Below are 22,514 nucleotides of genomic sequence, written 5' to 3'. Positions count from 1 at the left end.
GACGACGTTAGAGCTTGATATTGGTGCGCTACGACAGTTCATCCATTTAAAGAATCGGAGCGATATAGAGAATTCTGCCTTCTGGAGAGAGGAATAGAACAATTCAGATTGGAGAAGGAAGCAGGAGGTTCCGGTGTTGCTCCTGGGACTTGCGGCGGGAGTGTGGAAAGTGGGTGGTTAGCCGGACTGGTCGGACCGGAACGGCATGGCAAGCGCCGTGGCGGGACTTCAATTTCAAGAAGATCATTGGAGGACCCCCGAAAACTGGCTGAGAAGCCATTCGGAAAAACGGGGAAATTTTGGGTTTTGGACCCCTCAGGCCATTTGGTTTTCCGGGGAAAATGGGCCAGATTGGGCCAACAGGCCGTTACGGAAAACCGGGGTAAAATGAGTCTAGAGACCGGAGGCCTCTTCGTTTTCCGGGTAAAATTGGTCGTTCCTTGGCTGTTCGGTGTGGCCACATCAGCCCGTTTGTTCATCGTCATTCTGGCCATGGAAAGTGAGTTCTTCACTTTGCAAACATGATTTTTGACCTCCCAGAGCACGATACCGACGCCTGGGAGGAAAATTATTATTTCCGGAATGTTTTGGCATTTTTTTTCGGCTCTGAGGCCATTCCGGAAATTCGGGGGATTTTGGCAGAAATCGCTGAGGCCGTTTCGTTTTCCGGGGAAAACTGGCAAAATGCTGTCCGGGGGATTTTTGGGATTTCTCAGAATGTTCCGAATGGCCTCTCAGCCAATTTTCGGGGGTCCTATCATTGGGCACTCTTGCTGAGTCGGCCTGCTTGTGTACTATATAGTATCGACCAGCATTCACGTCAGCCTACCGCTCTTGAACACGTCCCACTTGCAGATGTGAACAATACGACAACCCTCCTCTGCCCAGAATATCTCTGACAGACCTGTACCGGAATTAATGGGACTTGTCGAGGCCGCCCCAAAGCCTAATTGCTTACCTCTCAGGGGGTGAAGTATTCGAGAAACAGAAGCTTTGGCTGTGTGATATGCACAGCGTTCTTGGTATTTTTGGTGTCGAACAGTTTGGGCAGCCTCAATGAGACACGAGGAATGGTGTGCAACACATACTTTGATTGTTTCAGCTTTACAGAACGAGGAGATTGCACGACTCACCCTCGGGCACGCCCCTTCCCCCTTAATTATTGTTCAGTAAGGAGCCACATTGTCCGATCTTACTTCGGGCAGTGTCCTGCATATCCCGCGGCAGTGACTCGAGCTGCTCATGTCCGATCCGAACTGACAGGAACTGACTGACCACAGCCATTCACTACGTCACGCTGAAGAGATCCATGGGGTACTTAATCTGAGGCCAATTTGACCACCACTAGAAGATCCACAATCACCACGACCTCGTCTTTTTCACCATCATCAATACCGCCTGCCTCTTCACCTCCGCTTCCGCCGCCATCGAACCATCCTTCCCCTCGACATCTAAACACCATGACGTCCCAATTCCTGAAGTTCATCCGCAAGCTCTTCCTATGCATTCCGTTCAAGCCAAGTTCGAACGGGCAGGACATGCAGGAGGAAGACAGGAATCCACTGTGCGTCTCTATTTACCAATCAGGCCTCAGTGCCAGTGCTCACAGACCCGTCCTTTCTTCCCATCACTAGCGTCCGTGATGCACCAGTGACATCTTTCCCGTCCCGTCGCGGCTCCCTCCACCCCGCGCCGCCTCCTGTGACCGACACTGTTGACGAAGGCGTCGCGTCCGTGAAGACGACTGTCTCTGAATCCAAGGCAGCCGCCACGCCCCTCTCACAATCAGGGTATGTTTCTTGTAGCACGCCTGTGAAAAACGCTTCAACCGTCTCATTCATCCGATCGACTCATACTACTTCTCCACCGAACAGAATTGAACGCTCATACGAAGATGAAGACGGCGACGAGAATGCTCCGTCCACTTCTGATGCACACACCGTCGACATCACAGCCCCGCAAGAAGCGCTGCCGGGTGCAGATGACTTTGTCCGGGAGCCTGAAACGATGTCAAACCATAAACTTCCCTCCTTCAGGCCGCGTGGGCGAAAGTAAGCCATTGACATCACATCATCACATCAATCTTCGGTGCAGTTCGCAGTTTGACAAGTGACGATTGTTGCAACAGGACTGCGAAACCATCACCCACCCCCACTGAAGAAGAAGAATCCGAAGAAACATCTGGCCCCGCCGCGAAGGATGGCCTGTATGGAAGGCCGTCGAAGCCTTTCTCCAGTTCTTCCACCACGTCCAAGCCCAAGCCTAAGCCCAAGCCTAAGCCCTAACGGCGGTCGGTATTTATGTGAGGAAGACTAGGGGTGGGCCATGTAGGATGTTGCTTTGGACGCTTACAGGCCTGGACTTCTGTGTTTCATCATCATCATCATCTCTCGCACACGCCGAAGATATGTCTTAGGACTACCTTTTCTTCTCTCTGTCAAGTCCATAGGAATCTTATCACGTATTTCGGACTTTCCTGACCACTCTTTCATCACACACCGTACACTGCCTGCTTTCCAAATGTTTTCCAAACGCTTACCAAATGCTTTCTATATGATACTTCGAGTTGTTCTATATGTAGTACCGTGTAATGGATACCTGGCCTCGTCCCCTTACTTTCGCCTTCACGCAGCATCGAAGGTGGGATGTTTCCATTGAGAACTCTATCCTCGGAAAGAACACAACGTGACGGACCTTGTGCCGACGTCGACCTGTGCGTGGCTGCCAGTCTCGAGACTGAACTTCTGCGGAAGTCGTACTTGGTCATGGAATTGACGTCGCTGACATATCAGAGCGATGAAGTGTTGCGATCGCACAACACTGACATGTTTCACGGCCTCAGCGGGGAGCACATCTAAAGTTTTGGGTGTGATATCGATATCTCATTTCTTGTCACTCCCCTTTCAGCCCGTTCTGCCAAGCTATTCAAAGTCGTTTACGTTTCCTATGCCGAAACATTCGTTCAATGAAGCAGGGGCTGTGAGTTGCTGTGTATTTGCTTGGGGCTGGGCCACAGGCCCAACGCCACACAGCCCCTGTGTTCGCTATAAAAACGGCTGCTTTTCTTTTTCAAGCCAGCTTCTTACCATCCTCCACCACGACAACCAGCCAGATAGCGAAGCTCCCAAAAGCTCACTCGGATCATCGACAGCGAACCGGGCTTCTTTGTTAGCAATACGACTCATCGACACCCTCGACAATTTATTGGTGATTCAATAGACGCTTGCGGCACCGTTGATCCCTACACAGCACCGAATCTCTTTATCAACCAGTCGTCTTTCGCACTCACAGTCCCGTCTACCAACCCCACCTGTCAACATGGCATGGTCGTTATCCAAGATCGTGCTCAAGTTTATTCCTTGCGTTTCGTCCAAGTCGAAGTCAGATGAGAAGGATCGAGACGCACTGTACGCTTCCTCTGTATGAGTTGTTCTTCTTCGACGTTATTGACCATGCATTTTCTCCAGTGTGCCCAACACCGCAGCCTCAGCCGCATCAGAGCCTCCATCTCCACCTCCAGTTGCTATTGAGCAATCACAATCCACTCAAAGCACCGTCGAGAGCAAGCCATCAAACCAACCTTTATTCAAACCTCGCGGGGTCATCGGAAAACCAGGGTGAGCTTTGTTCGAGAATGTTGAGACTGATAATTCTCGTCTAACACTGCTTTTTCTACTTGATGATCCGTTCCCATGATAGGCCTCCCGAACCTCGATACGAAGACGATGATGACGAGGAAGAGGGCGTGCAAACATTAGGCGCTACCTCGACAGCAGATACTGGACGGCCCAACCGACCCGTGGTCGGTCCTCCACCGAAGCCCAAGCCCAAGCCGACGCCAAAGCCCACACCAAAGCCTTCCTTCATACCTCGCGGTTCCTCTTCACAAGCAGGGTTTGTCAACATCCTACCCATTATATTCACTTTGATAATCCTTACTGACCCATGGTTTTTTGCTGCACAGGCACCAACCACAATACGAAGACTCGGATGAAGATGAAGATACTGCGTCTGCTTCTCCGGTCGAGCCTGCTCATCCATCGACGTCGTCTGCTCCTGCCGAGCCATCCCAACAAGGGAGCACGACTGAGCCAGCCGACAAGCCAAAGTCCAGACTGCCAAGCATTCCAAAGGTAACATTCAGACCTCGAGGCCGAGCGTAAGTCGACCTCTTTGGATGTATATACTGATCTCTGACACCTCTTTTCGTTCACTCTGAATAGTGCTCCCACATCCCGGGCCATATCGCTTTCCGACGACGAAGACGAAGACGAGATGTTACCCGGCGCCGCACCTTCGACTGGAAAGAATGCTCCTCAAGGACGACCTAACAAGCCAGTGGTCGGTCCGAGCAGGCCCAAGCCCAAGCCGAAATAGCCTGGTTCCCGATCGTTGACTCGATCATGGTGACCCTGAGTCAACAAAGATGATCTACAAGGACTTTGCTATGTCCTGACTTGGAGTCGGTCTTTGCAACTTTTCTTGTCTGTGTTCGCGCCACATCCGCATATCAAAGTGTGGCGTCTTGCTCTTTTTTTCTTCGGACTTTCGATGAATGGAACGACTGCATTTCTACAAATCTCATGTATATCTCACCCCATACTTTTACTCTCATCGTTTCATTGTAAGTTACGATGTACTTATACCACACCATAAATCTGTTTGCATGTTTCTCTCCTCTGTATGTTGAACCTGTCCTGTCAATGTCATGCTCAGAAGCCACGATTGCTTCCGTTTTACCTCCGTCTACTCCGTGCTGTGGCCTTGAACAAACGCCAGTGCGGATCCGCCCAAGAAGCACGGCCAGTCAGGTAAGAGGGTTAGTTGAAGACTATAGGATATATTGACGCAAGCATTGTGCATATGGTATGAAAGGACATAATTCAAGGCCAAAAGAAACGTAAAAAGGAGCATGTAGACAAATCTTAGAGACCACGTATGAACAGTCCACAGGACCCAACCTTTCCAAGACACACCAGTCCCCAGCCCCAAGTCCCAAACCAAAATATCAACAGTCAGCATCCCCGATATACTTAGATCCCAGCATCACTTCGCATCGCCTATCCAACGACACTTCAATTGACAATATTATCCTCCGCGTCGCTCTCCATCGTCCTCCTCGATAAGCTCCCGGGCCTTGACCCAGTCGTCCCACCCACCCTATTCAAACTCCTCCTCCGGTCCTCGATTAGAGTACTCGCCGGTCTCCCCTTAAACCCCCCACTGGTCGCACTTCCAGGCGGAGATGTTGGCCTCGCGCTAGGCGACGTCGGCGAACCAGCCAATGAATTCCTGTTCAAGTTCGCCACCATATTGCTCACACTACTCCCACCTCCCGTCCTAGGTGGCCTCGAGCCCCTGGGACCCCTGACGCGGCTAGCTTCGCCCGATGCATGTCTCGAGAGTGACGCACGGTTACCCGCGCCAGCGATGGGACGGTCTTCTGTAGCGGAGGGGGGTGGCGAAGGGCTTCGAGAGGTAAACTTGCGAGCGGTGGGGGAAGCGGCGGAGAGTGGAGTCCGGACGCGGACGGCGGGGCTCTTGGGGCTCGAAGACCTGGGCGTTTCGCTGGGAGAGACAAAGGTTGCAGATGAGGGGGACTTCAGGTCGACGTCGTCTATCGATTCTTTGGGCTCGGCGAACGTAGGCCTGGGAGGCGGAGGCGAAACGTCACCGAGATCGGGCTCCCTGAAAGCGGGAGGACGAGGGGGAAGGTCGTCGAGTTCAGGAGGGGGCTCCTTGAACGAAGGACGCACGGGCTCCGGAGCAGCTGCCTCGACGATAGGAGGTTGTTGGGGAACCGGGGGCGGAGGGGGAACGAACTCGGGAACAGGAGGCTGTTCCGGAGCAGGAATGGACAACACCGGCGGTAGTTCAGCAGCTTCCTCCGGTTTTTCCTGCACCGGGCTCACAGTCGGTGGTGACTGTACAGTCCCAGCCGAAAGCTGGGTCTGGACTTCTGTCACAGGCGGTGCGCCTGTTTCGATTTTGGATGGCACAGGAGGAACGGGAGGAGGGACAGTCCCGTTCGCACGCTGTGCTGCGAGCCATTCGCGAGCGTCGGTGCCTACGGAAAGGCGGGAACGAGACATACGCATGTCGATGGGGGCGGTGCGTTTGCGGATTGGTAGTTTGCGCTCCGATTCGCGTTTCTTCTTCGCGAGCGTCGTTGGGATGAGCTCTTGGTAGTGCTTGATAAGGTCAATGAAGAACACTGCAAGGCAAAGGTGATCAGAGGCGCCACGCTACGAAGACGGTGGCCGGAACTTACTGGCAGGATGCCGGTCTTGAATCGACATCTCCGTCTCGAACTTTGGCCGGAGGACAGCTGAAGACGAGTAACCACGTCAGTAAAACGTATCGTAGAGAAGAAGAATTAAACATACTCCTGCCAATCGAAAGCGCAAGCTTCGTGACATATACCTCGTTTGGTTCCTCGGAGGTCGTGCTTTCGATAAGTCTACGCAAAGACATTGGCTCAGAATAGGACCTTCAGGGCCCAAAAAGGTAAAGATGCTCACTTGTTCAGGTGAGACACCAAAGCGTCCAAGACGTAAAGATGAACCTTCGGCAATCGCTGTAATGCCCCTTGAAGCTGTTCAAGATGTGCCGCCTCCGCTGCCGCATCTTCGAACACAGCAGAACCGACTATTCCAGAAGGGAACCACGCACAGCACCTTCAGCTCATTTCTTTCAAAGCGAAGCACCATGTTCAAAAATACTCACCAATAGGATAGATGCGACGAATCTCTTCCCAGCCTTCCCAGAGCGCCAGAGGAGGGTCCAGCTCGAGGGTCCACAGCTTGACGGCACTAGCGAGCACCGGAGGGTCGTATTTCGTCAGGATCTCTGTTGGGATCGGTTGCTCGGGCTCTACGGCGTTCAAGCTTTCCCTGAGATGATGCACAGCGGGCAGTGGAACCTCGTAGATCCACGTCTTCCTCTTCTCTGCAGATCGACGGCAAATAATCCAATTAGTCGACAAAATGTTCCGAAAAACAAGAGGCGGAGAGCACTAACCTTCATCGTTCTCGATCTTTGGATATGCCGCAGTCAGCCCTTCCAAAAGCGCCGTTAACACCGGCGGCACAACCTCCTTCCTCTCCTCCCCACTCTTCACCATACTCCACCCGCCCTCATACCACTTCCTCAAATCGATCCCAAACACCACATCGCTCTCATCATGACTCACGCTCTCATACAAATGCGGATGCGGCCTGAACGGACCCGTCCTATACCTCTCAATCAACGCATTCAAATCCGCCTCTGGCAAATACGCCGAAATAAGTGTGTTCGACCTCTCAAGACTAGGCTCGAGCGACCGCGGGAGGTTCGACAGCGTTCCGTGGTATTGGAGCAAAACGGTCTTGACGGCCCGCAGACGATCGACTTCCCACTTCTGCAAAGTCTTGAACGTGTCCTCCATACGTTCCTCGAGCCCGAGACGCTGCCTGTCGAGCTTGCGCACAGCGATACGATACGTCTTGTCCGCGGCTTCGGCATCGGCACGCGCACGAACGTGAGGGGGTTCGGCCTGCCCGTTCGCATTGAGAGCTTTGGAGACGACGTTGAACAGGCTGTTGCCGCGCTTCATGATGTTCTCCGCCACGGGGGTCAATTTCTGAGGAGAAGAGACGGCATCGGCGGGACGGGCGACGGTCTTGTCGAGGTCGAAGGCCTTGGTCCTGAACTGGTAGAACGCATCGTCGGAACTCTCGAACGAGTTTCCGAACTCGCCCACGCGACGGAGCAGCCCATCACGCTCGGTAAGGTCCTTCGCAGCGTCTTCAGCGCGGTCGAGGCTTCCTCCAAACCCTTGGACGTTCTCGTTCAACCAGACGACGAACTCTTCGCCACTGAAGCAGTCGGGGTATTCACCCAGGAGAGGGAAGCGCACAGGACGGAGAGGAAGCTCGGCGGCAGCACGGGTGAGAAGCGACGAGATAGCCTGAGGAGGCAGCGAAAGGCCCGCCACGAGCATTGGCGAAGGCGGGGGAGGCGGCATCGGCGACGATGGAGGGATCTCGAGCCCCAGTTTCGAGGGTGGCAACGGGGGCGACAACGGGGGTGGGGACACACTGAGTTGCGGCGGGGCCTCTGGCAAGTCGACCGCTTTGCCCTTGCCTTTGTCGACCTTTGCGGGGAGCAGACCATCTTTCTCATTGGTATCGTCTTCGGGAGGGAGCTCGTACTTTGATGCTTCGGGCGAAGCGGTCGCAGAGGCGGTGGCAGTGGCGGTCCTGCGCTGGATGTCTTTGAGACGTTGGGCGATACGGTCAGAGATGCTGGCGCCGCGTTGAGGGGGTTGTCCACCTGTGGTGGTGGTGGTGGTGCTGCCAGTCTGTGGGGCTAGGCGGGGAGAGGTGGTATACTTGTCGCTGAAGTCGTTGTTAGGCGCGAATTTCGCGTCGTCCTCAGCCTCGTCCGCTTTGCGAACTTTAGTCAAGTACGTGTTCTTCAGTTTATTGACCTGTACGTAACATGATGAATATTTGTCCAGTCATTGATGTTGTATCCACGCACCTCGGACTGCGAGTGCTCGTAGTTCCTCAGGTATCCGTCCACCAGGGTATGCTTGCTATTCCGCAACCTCTCCTGTAGTCAACCGTTAATTAATATTATGGTGGATCATTAGGAGGCAGAACACGTTACCTTGTAGCCGGCAGCCCATTCCTGAAATGGGTCTGCGACGAGGGTATGCAACTCATGAGAGATATTTCTGTGCGCCTCGCCTTGTTTGGCCGTCTCTGCCTGCAGGCCACGGAAGGCCATGAGCAGCGTCGCTCCATCATCCGTGTTGAAGCCAGTTCCTGCACAGCAGCTACCTTTAGTCGATGTGAAATAGCATTGGACCCGAACGCACCTTGCGGAGGAGGATGCGACAACGCAGCAGCGATGTGGCCTTCTGCGACAGCGCGAGCCTGTTATGTTTACAGACTGTCAAGTTCAGGAATGATTGACAAGACCAGTGAAGATATGTTCGTACCCGTATGAACGCTATGATCTCGTCATTCTCGGCGACACCCTACGTGGACAACATATCCTGCTTAAGACCGTGTACCTCAGGAACGCAACATGCGACAAGACGAACCTGTCCCAGCTTCTGGTAAAGCACCTCGAGACCTTTCCTATAGTCCTGTGACCAGAACGAGTTGGTGAACGAGAGCGGTAGTGACAGCACGGCCATCGTTCGACGTCGCACGTTCCGTTCAAAGCTCGGGTGGGGGTCCTATCCTAGTCGCGAACGACGTGGCCGTTAAGAAAGAGACAATCCGGCTAGCGATGCAGACGTGCTGAAAAGGCTGTGATGGAGACGTCGGGCTCGAAGGGGAATAAAGCGAGTCTGGAAGGCGTGAAACTCGAGGGGGAAGTATAGCGGGCTGTGCAGGTCAAGGGCGGTACAGACGTTCTGGGTGCCACGGCCATTCCCGTCCGCGGCTTCCCCTGAGCGGAACACGTTCAAGTGCCACTGTGGCCAGCGTAATTCGTGTTTCCTCTCTCAAGTTTGTAGGTCTCTTACGGCGAACTTCTAGCTTGGAGGATGGCATATTTGATTGTCTAGCTAATGGGTTGTATATATGACAGCAATACAATGTACTGTATGTTGCTATAGCCGGATTCGCGCGGTGGTCTACTGCACTGCCCACCACCCTCTCAGGTATTCTGTCATCTCATAAGTGTCTCGGCGAGACCATCTAGATCATTCTGAGTTCTCGAGAGTCTCAAACAGGACTTTCCTTCGCGTAAGTAGTGGTTGAGGATGGTATGATTGTCGGTAGAGTGAAAGAGCCGATGATGTCGAAGAGGCCTTGTCTTGATGGAAATATTTGAGAGGTCAATAATGAGGGAACTAATATAAACTATCGATCGTTCAAATGTCTATGTTTATAGCCACGAAGGTTACTGCACGACTCACATTATTCGAGGAAAACCGGCGTCTTCGATTCCGGAGTGCCATCGAGAAGTCTGCGGCTTCCAAGGCATAGAGTAGACTAGTGACCTACTCTGCTACACGGGAGGAGTGACGACTGGCGCGAGTACTCTGCGTAGGATAACGGCGTTGAACCTCTTAAAATATGCAGAGTCTGTAACATCGATTTCTTGTCCTGATCGCCGAAACGTTGCGTCTTTAAGCAGATTGGTCAGGATAAACCGACGGGCACAAGGATTCCACAAGTCTTAAGAGAGACGGCACAGAACAATTCCTGAAGCAGCTGAACAGCACGAAAGCTCCCCTAGAAATATACAAAAGTTCCCAGAATTTGACAGCCATTCTTGTGATGTCGCAAGCAAGTACCTGCAACGAACCATGTTGCAAATATTTAGTCCCCTCGCAAGGAGAAGGTTCGACCAAGACAGTCAGGAGAAGAGCTTGACACTAGCCCCAGATCGCATACGGTCCCTTTTGTAAAAGGTAATCCAGGAAAGAAAAGACACAGACGGTGGATGAAGCAACACTCGTGCGCTGAGCGGAAGAGGAGGTCGCGTGCCGGAAGAGTCCGGACAGCCAAAATTTGGGCGACGCGAACATAACGAAGTCGGACTCGCGAACAAACAACACGAGCTCGTCACCGACTGTCGCTAGCTTGTTCACTGTCTCGGTCGATGTCTACGAGTCGCCATGTTCAAAAGCGCTTCGCATCCACAGCCGCAAAGCTAGTCTCGGTCCCCATCTCCCAGCTCCCAAAATTCCCTCCAAAAGGCGCCCTCCGCCATCCTCCACCGGGCACCCCTTCCACCTCGAAATGGGGAGACTGGGACCCCCAGACATGGGCTGCCCTCCAACCGTCACCTCAGTCTACATTCACCGCTCTCGCCCATCGTATAGGTCTCGCCCAAGTGCTGTCCAATAAGGAGATCGAGCAGGCCTGCACCCACCCGTCATACCTTCCTTTCTACTCGAAACACAATCCGGACGAGCAGTCGTTAAACGCGAATGGCAATCTAGCGACGCTAGGTAACTCCCTGCTCGGTCTCTTCGCGTCCGAGTTCCTCCATACATCCTATCCACATCTTCCGACGAGGGTTCTCAAGGCAGCCGTAAGTGCCTACGTTGGCCCCCAGACTTGTGCCAGTGTCGCGAAAGAGATCGGTGCCGCTCCTCTCCTACGATGGCATAGAACAGTGCGTCATCATCTACTTCTGTTTTGCTCATGCGCAGCGTTAAAGCCGTACCCGTAGCCACCAAATCCAATGCGACCGCCAATACTGCACGCGACCGCGCTCTCGTCAATACCGCGCGCACTGACTGCACTCGTCTATCAACAACGCTCTCTCCCCACCGCACGATCATTCGCACACACCTTTTTCCTCAGCCGAGACGTGGACATTCGAACTATGCTCAAGTTCACCGACCCGAGGTTGAACCTCATAGAGACCGTCGCCAAATACGGACGCGAGAAGCCTGTTACCCGGTGTGTATATCTTCTGGTGATACTGATACTATGTTTCTTACGAATGATTTGTCATTGTGAAACTGTACAGATTGCTCAAGGAGACAGGTCGACACTCGATATCTCCTGTGTTCGTGGTGGGTGCTTACTCCGGTGTGGATAAGCTGGGAGAAGGCTTCGGAAGCTCGTTGAAGATGGCTGAATACCGAGTGCGTATCTCCTTTGTCTGTCCTTCCTTTGGACTCCATTCCACGCGTGCTCTGCGTTAGAATTTACGCTCGTTTCATTCCGCGTCCATCACGTGACCACGTACGCCCGAACCGCGTTCCGTTTTCCTCTCACCATCATACTTCCCCAATCTCAATCCATAAACCGAAATACCATACTAACACATACTCCTATCACCCCCGACCCCCACCACAGGCATGTGAAGACGCCCTCCACCGACTCTACCTCTCCCGCACCCCTCCACACGAAGTCCACCTCCCCACCTCCACCTTCCTCGGCTTCACCCCCGACGCCCTCTTCTCATCCTCGTCCTCACCCTCCTCCTCACCTTCCTCATCTGCATCTGAACCCCTTGAAGCCGAATTCATCCCCGGTTCGCTTGGAGAATCCGAAGTTCTGTTGGGCAGTGCGGGGAGGAGCGGAATCAGGAGCGCCGAGAGGCCGAGGATGGATGCGGGTAGTGGAGACTCCGCGGTTGTTGGGCGGTAGAAGAAGAGGTTCAGTCGTTGAGGATCAGAGGGGAGGGAAGGGAGAGGAAGAGGGATAGGAAGAGGAGTTGAGTTATGTTGTGGGCTCCATGGCATAGGATTCGAATTCTTCTCTCAACACACTCTTACATACATATACATATATGTGCAGCCCGCAGTGGTGGTGCTTTCTCATTATCATTGCTTTTAATGCGCCGTGGCTGTTTCGTTTTTCTTCACTCATGCATGCATCATCATGATTCCAAACCCATCTCTACTCAGATTCGGGTTGAGCAGCCTAGAGCTGACGTGGTACGATCTCCGGGTAATGCTTGAGTGACCGTGTTTGAGGTCAAGAAATGGGTGAGTTCTACTTTGGATACGACTGACGCTCGTCACTGTTCACATGAGTTTCCTGGGATGCATGGCGCGCCTTTGACTAGACGCTGTCTACTCGGCATTGAGAAATACAGGCATGACGATAGCCTCGCAGATGAACGTCGATGAGCCCGTCGCTCATCATAGTAGGTCTTTCCGCACAGAAGCAGTAGCGCCAGAGTAGCCAGTCGATACATAGTGCTCGCCTAGACTCGTTCCGATCCCGCTCGCCCGTCCTTTCTGGCCAGAGTCGCATTGGATTGACCGCGCTGCGCGGAAGGTTCAATACAAGAGGGTTTGAACTCCGACAGTTTGTCCGCGAATTTGCAAGTCCACGCAATGGAAACTTTCGTCCAACATCAACCTTTTCACCTCTACTGTACCTTCCGATGCAAGCTCAGAGCTACTCTTGCCAGCCTCAACTTGGAATTGCTCTCTATGTCTTGTGTCACGAAGTGCGCGCAGTCTGTCGGGCTCATGTTGACCACGCTTTGCAAGCATCAGTTGGGCATTCGAGTCAGTCTCATTTTTGTCGACAATTCGTCGAAGAAGATCAGTATCTCGGCGTAACAGAGACGCTCTCATTGATCTCTCGGAGTGATATGAGGGGAAAATAATGGGGCTTGTCAGGCAATCGGAATCCCTAGATACTGGTAGCCGTTCTAGGGACTCGGAAACGATAAGGCTCTTCCTTGTGGATTAGGCTCGGAATCCTAGAGATCCATCAGAAAGCGCTAGGCAGTTTGTGAACGTATCTTGATAACTTAGTCAACACGGTAGAGGCTGAAGGTAAGCGTCTTTGCTATTTGGTGCCTATTGTTACGCGCTCTGAGATTTTTTTTCAGGGCTTCGAGAGGGCTTCTGCGATACCCAATCGAGCTCATGGACACGGCAGATCGAGCCAACTTTTGTTCTCTTCGTATATCGTGTTGCTGGAATAGGAGAGGTGCTTGAGCGCTGAGAAACTTACCATGATTCCTCACTGGTAACCTACTCTGCTGCGCGTGGGGAGCGACGGCTGGCGCGAAGACTATGATGTTCAATCTTACATATTAATTTCTTAAATACCGATGGTGATGATTTCTTCCTGGTCGTTATGCACTAGTAGTCGCTGAACAGCTATTTCCTGCAGGACATGAGAACGATAGTGGACAGCATGTGGATTTGTTTTGTCAGTCCTGCACCACGGAATTAGCAGTGAGATGATCATGTATGGGTGGCATGCTTATTTATACCTGAAATGATGAGGAATAGTAATGAGTGTTATATAATGATAAAATACTGGCAATCCATCTTCCATGCAGATTGTTGAATACTATAGCCATAGGGCTACCATGATGATCCGAGCGTTTCCACGCAGATCCATGCAGACCTGACATGGCCATGCATTTCTCATGCATTTATTTGTAATGCTCATGCATGCCCCATGTTGTGCTTCGCCTGTCATTTTCCAGAACAAACTGCGAGATGACTGGCTACCAAGAGTCTTGATGATACAACAGTACCAGCGTACTAATACGGTATACCGCTCAGGTACTTACTCGGAATTGGATTCTTGTCTATTCTGCGCGAATCACTCCCTGTTTATTCAGACCGAAGGTGATGTTGCGGTCATACTTGGTCTGCATCACCAATGCTAGCTACTGTAACTGCCCAAAAGAATTTGGCCACACCGTATGGTTTTGTTCAATAGCTCACCATAACTAATTAACAATACCTGTGGCTGTATAAATATTATATGTGTATCATATGCACATTATCTCTCTATTCGTGAAATGGTCTGGCAGAATGAGCTCCGGGACATGCCAAAGGCGCGCAACAAAAGAACGGGGCCACATGGACTTATGTAATCAGACGCGTCGCGACACGCTTGCGTGTCTCTTCGCACTCGTCTCTGCACTCCTCACCCATAGCCACCTGCTCAGAAACACAATCACCAGCACACATATCCTACAGCTTACCATGGGGTATACTTCTCCAGCCTCACGAGCCAAAATTGTGACTATGATAGACCACGGCATGTCTCAACGTGCTGTTGGACGGGAACTTGGCATCAGCCATACCACGGCTGCCAATATCTACGAGAGGATCAAAGCAGGCCAGTCTTACTACTATTATGCCCCTAAATCTGGCCGCCCACCGCTCCTCAGCAAGGCCGACGCTCGCTACGCTGCTAGAAAAGTCCGTACAGGCGAGATTCCCAACGCTGTCGAGGTCAAGCGACAGTTGTTCCCCGATGCCTCGGTCAAGACCATACGTTGTGCGCTCAAAGGCACAGGCCTTCAAGCTTACAGACGGCGTCGAAAATTTTACCTCAAGGCGGCTCACGCTTCTGCGAGACGGAAATGGGCAAGGGAGCACAGGGAGTGGACAGTGGATGATTGGAAGCGCATTGTGTACTCAGACGAGTCCAAGTTCAACCTACACGGTTCTGATGGGAATAGATGGGTGTGGTGTGAGCGGGGGAAGGGGTTTGACCGGCGGTATGTGGATGCACACGAGAAGTACGGAGGTGGAAGTGTTATGGTGTGGGGTTGTATCACCCGCTTTGGATTCGGACGTCTTGTGCGGATCACAGGCAAGGTCGATGCCGAAAAGTATGTTGCAATACTCGAAGATGGACTCCTCCACACACTCGACGACCACTTTCTACTGCCCTCCGACATCATCTTCCAGCAAGATAATGATCGCAAGCACACATCACGATGCACACGAGCTTGGTTCGATGACAATGGCATCAAATTACTCCCATGGCCTTCGAAATCTCCAGATATGAACATCTTAGAGAATGCATGGGAGGCTCTTGATAAACGGGTGCGCGCTCGATCTCCACCGCCAGCAAATTGTGACGAGTTGTGGGCAGCTTTAGAGGAGGAATGGGCGAATCTAGGGAAGGAATACCTGGAGGCTTTGTATGGAAGTACTGTGAGGCGGATCGAGGCTCTTATTCAGGCAAAGGGGTGGTATACCAAATACTAGCTACAGTCAATTTATTGTAATTTTTTGATCAGAGCTTTGTCTTCCAACGAGGCCAGTGTGTTGTTGGAGGATGGAGTGCCACTTGACACATGCCACACATGGTCTCTCTCCTCATACACCAATTGAGTCTTCGGCAATTCTTTTCATGTCTCAATATTCTCCATATCATGGTAATCACTGTATACTAAAATACATGGGTAAAAGAGGTCTGCTGCAAGTGGTAGCATCTGCTAACCCCTGCGACACTGGGTGGCCAAATACTTCTGGGCAGTTACAGTACTTGCATACTCGACAATACTTAGCCATATCGAGCCAAAGGGATTGTAGCGAGTAGCGAGCTAACCTTGGTCGAAATCGAAGTCACGACCGAGAAACCACTATTTAGAGCCCGCTAAAGTGGAATCCAAATCTTGGTCAAAATGTCATATATGGATGTCAATTTAGCGCTCTCTAGAGCGAAACTTTAGCGAGCTCTATAGTGAATTCCATTGATTATTATCTGAATTGCCTTTAGAGGATGCTAAAGAGGTTCGGGGTTGCCACATAAGGCAAGCCCGAGGTGCTCAACAGCCTTTAGCGTCCTCCAAAGTCAATCTTTAGCGTTTGTACGGCATTTCTACAGAAAATGCATAGACCCGCCTTTAGATGACCCTAAAGTTTCTCTTTAGTACTTCCCAAAGGGGAGACCACATATAATATATATAAATTTCTTTAGACACACCTTTAGAGCACGCTAAATAGTGGTTCCCCGGCCGTGAGTCAAGCCCAAGCTCGCGGATTGCCGGGTCGGAGCTTGAATGCTAAGCAAAAGGCGACGCGCGTCGTCCGTTGTTGAATGTTCAACTTGCACTTGAACTTCCAAGTCGTTCTCTTCCTCCTTTGCTCTCAGACGCGTACTCTGGAGACTGCTGTTATGACTATGATAGTGAGTTCTGGAGGGCCATCAGTCTCCGTCAGGTGCGTGCATTCAGTCCCCGACCCTATCACTCAATACCTGACATTTTGCTCCATAGATGACAGTCACCGAGGACTTACATTGGAGAAGTTGAACAATGTTCTGATGCATCTATAGTACGTTCTTGTCTCATGTACATGTTCTCTTCTGGCTGGTAATGAAACAGCAAACTACTGAGACTCCGATGTAGAGTCAGTACCATCTTCTTCCTTCTTCCATGATCTTTTGTCGCTTCCTTTCTGTTGTGCATGTCTTCATTATTGCATGATCAGCTACATCCTTCCTGCCCCGAGTTGAGCTTATCTTCTCCAGTCTATACTCTCCTTCCTCTGCATCACCTCCATCCTTTTGATATTCATCATCCTCCCTCTGCTTTGTCCTTCCGCTACCTTACCTCGCTAATGTCTATATACATCACTCTCAACACCTTTTCTCTACTGGTCTCTATACTACATGTTTCACCATTGAGTAGACTCATTAGTCCTTATGTAGATGTGTCTTTGCGTAATCTATATCTGCTTTTATAAGCCATTGAGTGCATAGGGCAGCGTGCTATGTGGACCAGCTGTGGAAGCAGCCACCCTACATTATGTGGTTTGAATAAGATGACAAGAAGCAACGAAAACCAGGCAATAGTCATAATAGGTTGTACATTTCCATGCACAATCATGTGAGAAACAACATAACCATAACACTGAGTCGCATGGCCAGGATCAAACATCATGATTCCCTGTGGTAACGCGCCCATCAGCAAGATTCTTCCCTGGCTATTTGACCCACCCCAAATTCAGGCGACGACATTTATGGCTGAACATGGGTGCATATGGACATGACTTTACATGTAGATGTAAATTTTGTGGTGTGTTATAGATAATGATGATCAGTACAACCATTGCCTTGGAACGCCAACACTACACATTTATCCTTCTGCTCTGCCTTCTCTGGTAAGCGGTTCTCTCTGAACTGCTCTTTGTCTTATTCGGGACACTCATCTTACTCGCTTAACGGTTCTACTTGAACAGGAGTTGGACGGCTGAAAGGGACATCCGATCAACAAGAAGCTCTCACTCCCGCTGTTGCCTCCTGTCCCTTCAGAGACACAGGCAGTAGTTCGACATACCAATGCACCCGCTCCGACTGCTTGTGCGCTAGAAAAATCATATGGCTGCTCTATACCTTCCGCATGAGGTACGGTGAAGATGGGCGGCAAACCAATACCAGCTAACCAAATGAATGGTTGTGAAATGCTGGATTCATTTGTACACCGATTTTGCTCCGTGGTTGCCTGACAGTCCGAATGTACAGTTCGCTTCTCATCACACACGATGTAGTAGTTTCTAGGCGTTTTTGGCCCCTCACACATCTCCACCAGACATGCGATAATCCTCAGTTTCTCATCCGCTGTCAACAAGCTGATCTCTTCCTCAATATATATACCACATTGAACTATGATTCCTCGCCATCCTTCCTCAGCACACACATTTCCAACGTGGCCAGTGTACTTTTCTCGAGGAAAACTATAACAGTTGCATTATGCCTTCCGATGCTTCTACTCTCTCTGGCTTCGCCGTCCTCGGTAGCTTGACTGCTACCGCCATCGTCACCTTCATTACCGTCAAGTATTGTAACAGGAACACTCTCCCTGTACCTCCTGGCCCCAAAGGTAACATTTAACTTTCACCCCTCAAAATGAGGCCGATGAATAATATTTTTGTTTGTCAAGGTCTGCCTTTTATTGGTAACATCAGGGTGATTTTCTCTCTTCATATTGTATCTTCGTCGTGGACTTGATTAGTGACCGAGCGCCATCATATGTAGGAGCTGAATCCTATCGAGCTTTGGAAGACGTCAGCACAATGGGGCAAGGAGTATGGGTGCGTATGCATTCCTTTATGTTGGATATGTGGCAGCCTTTTCGAACACCCTCATACCACGGACCGCTAATCCTGGTACATGTGTCGGATGTCCGGTAGTGATATCGTTTACACCCGCCTCTTTGGAAAGGGAATCATCTTCTTGAACTCGGTTGACGTCGTGAACGCTCTGATAGATAAGCGCGCCAATCCCTATTCCGATAAACCCCGCCTCGTCATGGTCAATGAACTCTGTGGTGCTGGTAACATGGTTGTCTTCACCAACTATGGTGATCGTGCTCACCGTCAACGCTGTCTCATGTCGCACACCCTCAGTCAGCTCCGTGTCCCTCGCCACTAGGAGCAGATTGAACTCGAAGGACGTAACATGATCAACCGCTTCGTCAATCACAATGAGAATCCCTTCCGCAACCTTGGCCGTTACGCAGTCAGCATTGTTTTGCGTATTGTGTACGGTCTCGAGGTCCGTGACGACGATGGGAGTATGAGATATCTTGAAGTCGAGGAGGCTACGTCGGACACGTTGGCCAGCGAGATAATGGCTGGCGGTGGGGTCTGGGCTGTAGATATGATGCCTTGGCGTGAGTTCTTACTTCTGCCTCTGATGCGACATTCATGTTGTAAACTGTTCAATCTTCGCAGTGAGTCATCTGCCGTCATGGTTCCCCGGTGCGGGCTTTCAAAAGAAAGCAGCCGTATGGAAGAAAGGCTTTGACGAGCTTCGCGAGGCTCCCTTCACCACTGTAAAGGACATGCTAGTATGCCTTTCTAATTGTCATTGACTGTCAAACTCGCCTCTGATCAATCGCTCTTATAGAGTATGGGAAAAGCGAAACCGTCTTTCTGCGCAGAGCTCCTTACCATGTCAGGTGAGAATATAACCGAACAATATGAGACTGATATTAAGGACACCGCCAACTCGATGTACAGCGCATCCATGGACACTGTAAGCACCCTATCTGATGCTACATGCGAACAAACTATTGAGCGGCTGCTATCATTATCTTCAGACCAGGGCATGCCACGATTATATCCGTGCGAGTACCTGTATCCGTGGGAACAAGTACCTGTTCCCTCAGAGGCCACACCTGTATCCGGGGTGGCATCCGTGGGAACGGGTATCCATATCCACGGATACAGGTACTTGCCAATGGGCAGGTACTCATGGATAGAATGAGTCTACGGGTATCTTGTAGGTACCTGAGGGGTACCCGTGGGTACTGTGGTACATATAAGCTGGGGAAGGGGGTGGAGAGGTACTCACCAAATCAATAGCATTGTTCCCAATGACGAGTGGGCCAAATTGCATGAAACCAAGTACCGGGGGCGATGCGGAACATCAACACGCGTCAATCGACCCTGCAACATCACAAATGCACACAGAATTGAGTGAGAACGAGCGAATTTACGATAGAAGGTAGCAAGGGGTACTCACCAGGTCAATGTCGTCGTTCTCGACGACGAAGGGGCCGGATCACATCAAGTCAAGTACGGGAGGAGATGCGGGACATCAACACGCGTCGATCGACCCCGCAACGTCACAAATACACGCAAAAATGAGTGAGAAAGAGCAACTTTACGATAGGAGGTAGGAGGGGGTACTCACCAGGTCAATACCACCGTCCTCGATGACGGGTGGGCCGAATCGCGTCAAACCAAGGATGGGAGGCGATGCTGGACATACCAATGCGATGATCGACCATGCAACATCACAAATGTACGCGGAATTGAGTGAGAACGAGCAAATTCACGATAGAAGGGGCAGGGAGTACTCACCAGGTCAATGTCATCGTTCTCGACGACGGGTGGGCCGAATCACGTCAAACCAAGTACAGGAGGTGATGACGGACATTAATCCGCATCGATTGACCCCGCAACGTTGTAAACGTACGCGGAATTGAGTGAGAACGAAGCAATTTACGATAGAAGGTAGCAGGGGGTACTCACCAGGTCAATGTCATCGTTCTCGACAACGGGTGGGCCAAATCGCGTCAAACCAAGTACAGGAGGTGATGACGGACATTAATCCGCATCGATTGACCCCGCAACATTGGAAATGTACGCGGAATTGGGTGAGAACGAGCAAATTTACAATAAGAGTGGGAGGGAGGTACTCACCAGGTCCTGAGTACCATCATTCCCAACAATGAACACACCAAATCTCTTCAACAAAGTACCAATAGATATAGAAACCAGTGCCTAGAATAAGTATCACCACCATGGACAGAAACACGACGTGTCAACTCTGTCGATGGTGGTGTGTGCTCGGAGAAGAGTGAGGAGAGATGTGCCAGCAAAGCATCACTGGATGCACGTCTGGCCTCCGGCAAATTCCGACGCGATATGGCAGGTACTCTCCCACGGGTACCTGTGGGACCTGAAGCACTACCTGTATCCGTGCAGCCACCCGTGGGAACGAGTATCTGTATCCACGGATACAGGTACCCGATGGTGTGCCTTACGAGTATCCGTTGCAGGTACTCACGGGTCCTGGTACTCGTGGCATGCCCTGCTTCAGACCGTGGTAATCATGTCTCACTTCCTGCTCGCCATGATGCAGTACCCGAATGTGCAGGCAAAGGCGCAGGCTGAGCTTGATAGCATTCTCGGCGCCGGTCCGGGCAGACTGCCTACGTTCGCTGACCGTGACAGATTACCTTACGGCGAGCTGGACGCGTATCCGATATACAATGAGCCTGACACAGTGCTCTCCACAGTACAGGCCATTGTCGAGGAGACCTTCCGTTGGTCGTGCCCCGTTCCCCTTGGTGAGTCCATGGAAGTAGGGTCAGCATCATTTGTGACATCTTAGGTCTATACCTTACAGCCCTTCCTCAATGTCTGCTCGAGGATGACGAGTTTGATGGGATGCTCATGCCTAAGGACTCTATCGTACGTTGTTCATAAGCCCACTTCAGCTTGCCATTTGATTTTGAGTTTATCATGTTATGTCAGATTTTCGCCAACATTTGGAACATTGTGAGGGACGAGACCATCTATCCCAACCCCGAGAAGTTTGACCCAGAGCGTTTCATCGGCTCGAACAAGCAGCACAACTCACGCCAGGTGACTAGGGAGCTTTTTTTTTTGGCTCACTTTCCACTCAACACCTGACACCATATCATCACTATGGCCACAGTTTATATTTGGATTTGGATGCCGCCGTTGCCCAGGGCTTCATCTCGCTGAGGTCTCCATTTGGTACTTAGTCGCATTGATGCTTGCCACGCTTGACATAAAGAAGCCCATCAATGTGAATGGGAAGGCCATCAAACCCGATGTCCAGTTCAAGAATGCCATTTTCCGGTACGTCTCCCAACTACCAAAACAAAAATGGGGCATTGAGAGCCTGATAAAGCCGAACTTGTTCAGCACACCGACAGATTTCAAGGTTGACATCGTCCCTCGGGCGAACTCCAAGGCCGCGCTGGCTACGTCCACTCCTATGGCCTCCACTTTCTGATCCTGTACCACCTCATTGATCGTCTCGTATTTCTGCAGTCTACAAGCAGAAGGGGTAATAGCTGTAATGTCCAGGCTTGGATGGTGATCCAAGGGTGGACGCTCGTTCAGGTGCAGGCATGATAGCTATCACGAGTGCGATCGGCCGTGTCTTGAGAAGCCTTGCTTCTGGTTCGGGTGACTGGTGTAGTGGCGATTCTACACAGTCCAAAGTCGTATGACTGGTGTAGTGGTGATTCTACACAGTCCAATGGTCTTGAGGTCGAGAAGGGAAGCTAGTCCTGATGAAAGGACTAGTTCAAGTGCAAGCTAGGAGACCCAAGGGGGTGGCAAGCATAAAATTCTGTACCGGATCTTACCTTTCGCGTTTAAGGCCTCACCCCCCTCCCCCCCTCCCCCCCCTCGAATATTTAAATGATTTTAAAATGATTTATTTAATACTTTTCACACAACATAAAAGATCAAAACGGAGGGTTATTGTGGTATTGACTCATTGCTTTGATGAATGTTGGTGTAACCTAGCCTAAGGCTAGGGGAGGGGATGACCGACGTCGACCGTAGCTTAACCTAGCCTAGGCTAGGGGAGGGGATGACCGACGTCGACCGTAGCTTAACCTAGCCTAGGCTAGGGGAGGGGATGACCGACGTCGACCGTAGCTTAACCTAGCCTAGGCTAGGGGAGGGGATGACCGACGTCGACCGTAGCTTAACCTAGCCTAGGCTAGGGGAGGGGATGACTAGACGTCGACCGTAGCTTAACCTAGCCTAGGCTAGGGGA

At 51.3% G+C, this 22,514-nt stretch overlaps 6 protein-coding genes across 6 annotated transcripts; 5 read left to right on the top strand and 1 right to left on the bottom strand.

Moving 5' to 3' along the window:
• The first annotated feature begins 888 nt into the window (after positions 1–888).
• STEHIDRAFT_121615 (uncharacterized protein) lies at positions 889–2,611 on the top strand. The gene is made up of 4 exons (XM_007304332.1): positions 889–1,564; positions 1,635–1,790; positions 1,875–2,051; positions 2,129–2,611. The coding sequence occupies exons 1-4, from the start codon at positions 1,461–1,463 to the stop codon at positions 2,283–2,285; spliced, it is 594 nt and encodes a 197-aa protein (XP_007304394.1). The 5' UTR covers positions 889–1,460; the 3' UTR covers positions 2,286–2,611.
• Positions 2,612–3,098: 487 nt separating this feature from the next.
• On the top strand, positions 3,099–4,736 carry STEHIDRAFT_147249 (uncharacterized protein). The gene is made up of 5 exons (XM_007304331.1): positions 3,099–3,407; positions 3,468–3,617; positions 3,700–3,894; positions 3,965–4,159; positions 4,224–4,736. The coding sequence occupies exons 1-5, from the start codon at positions 3,319–3,321 to the stop codon at positions 4,375–4,377; spliced, it is 783 nt and encodes a 260-aa protein (XP_007304393.1). The 5' UTR covers positions 3,099–3,318; the 3' UTR covers positions 4,378–4,736.
• Positions 4,737–4,819: 83 nt separating this feature from the next.
• Positions 4,820–9,353, bottom strand: STEHIDRAFT_139524 (uncharacterized protein). Its single transcript, XM_007304330.1, has 11 exons — positions 9,092–9,353; positions 8,987–9,025; positions 8,864–8,921; positions 8,653–8,810; positions 8,524–8,595; positions 7,021–8,470; positions 6,727–6,948; positions 6,522–6,648; positions 6,387–6,460; positions 6,272–6,328; positions 4,820–6,214 (listed from the first exon to the last, which is right to left on the bottom strand). The coding sequence occupies exons 1-11, from the start codon at positions 9,185–9,187 to the stop codon at positions 5,076–5,078; spliced, it is 3,492 nt and encodes a 1,163-aa protein (XP_007304392.1). The 5' UTR covers positions 9,188–9,353; the 3' UTR covers positions 4,820–5,075.
• Positions 9,354–10,605: 1,252 nt separating this feature from the next.
• On the top strand, positions 10,606–12,350 carry STEHIDRAFT_168676 (ribonuclease III; the record flags this gene model as incomplete). The annotated part of the gene is made up of 4 exons (XM_007304329.1): positions 10,606–11,124; positions 11,182–11,414; positions 11,485–11,602; positions 11,817–12,350. The coding sequence occupies 4 exons, from the start codon at positions 10,606–10,608 to the stop codon at positions 12,108–12,110; spliced, it is 1,164 nt and encodes a 387-aa protein (XP_007304391.1). The 3' UTR covers positions 12,111–12,350.
• Positions 12,351–18,233: 5,883 nt separating this feature from the next.
• STEHIDRAFT_56896 (uncharacterized protein) lies at positions 18,234–18,614 on the top strand (the record flags this gene model as incomplete). Its single annotated transcript, XM_007303872.1, has 2 exons — positions 18,234–18,274; positions 18,374–18,614. Coding segments are annotated over 2 exons (282 nt in total), but the record flags the coding sequence as incomplete, so codon positions are not given.
• Positions 18,615–18,758: 144 nt separating this feature from the next.
• On the top strand, positions 18,759–21,388 carry STEHIDRAFT_57812 (cytochrome P450; the record flags this gene model as incomplete). The annotated part of the gene is made up of 6 exons (XM_007303952.1): positions 18,759–18,855; positions 18,917–19,032; positions 19,092–19,220; positions 20,793–21,042; positions 21,102–21,166; positions 21,230–21,388. The coding sequence occupies 6 exons, from the start codon at positions 18,759–18,761 to the stop codon at positions 21,386–21,388; spliced, it is 816 nt and encodes a 271-aa protein (XP_007304014.1).
• Positions 21,389–22,514: the final 1,126 nt, after the last annotated feature.

Source organism: Stereum hirsutum (genome assembly GCF_000264905.1).
Source record: "Stereum hirsutum FP-91666 SS1 unplaced genomic scaffold STEHIscaffold_7, whole genome shotgun sequence".
Lineage (NCBI taxonomy): Eukaryota > Fungi > Basidiomycota > Agaricomycetes > Russulales > Stereaceae > Stereum > Stereum hirsutum.
The sequence above is the reverse complement of the archived record's forward strand: the minus strand, read 5'-3'. Positions and strand labels throughout refer to the sequence as shown.

What these genes read in the sequence shown, in the direction of transcription:
- STEHIDRAFT_121615 (XM_007304332.1), top strand. Translation starts at nt 1,461, where the DNA reads ATGACGTCCCAATTCCTGAAGTTCATCCGCAAGCTCTTCCTATGCATT. An exon ending in GAGGAAGACAGGAATCCACT is followed by an intron (nt 1,565 to 1,634) that starts GTGCGTCTCTAT and finishes TCCCATCACTAG; the next exon opens with CGTCCGTGATGCACCAGTGA. An exon ending in ACGCCCCTCTCACAATCAGG is followed by an intron (nt 1,791 to 1,874) that starts GTATGTTTCTTG and finishes TCCACCGAACAG; the next exon opens with AATTGAACGCTCATACGAAG.
- STEHIDRAFT_147249 (XM_007304331.1), top strand. Translation starts at nt 3,319, where the DNA reads ATGGCATGGTCGTTATCCAAGATCGTGCTCAAGTTTATTCCTTGCGTT. An exon ending in GGTTCCTCTTCACAAGCAGG is followed by an intron (nt 3,895 to 3,964) that starts GTTTGTCAACAT and finishes TTTGCTGCACAG; the next exon opens with GCACCAACCACAATACGAAG. An exon ending in TTCAGACCTCGAGGCCGAGC is followed by an intron (nt 4,160 to 4,223) that starts GTAAGTCGACCT and finishes CACTCTGAATAG; the next exon opens with TGCTCCCACATCCCGGGCCA.
- STEHIDRAFT_139524 (XM_007304330.1), bottom strand. Translation starts at nt 9,187, where the DNA reads ATGGCCGTGCTGTCACTACCGCTCTCGTTCACCAACTCGTTCTGGTCA. An exon ending in ACGAGCACTCGCAGTCCGAG is followed by an intron (nt 8,471 to 8,523) that starts GTGCGTGGATAC and finishes TGTTACGTACAG; the next exon opens with GTCAATAAACTGAAGAACAC. An exon ending in TTGGTGTCTCACCTGAACAA is followed by an intron (nt 6,461 to 6,521) that starts GTGAGCATCTTT and finishes GTCTTTGCGTAG; the next exon opens with ACTTATCGAAAGCACGACCT.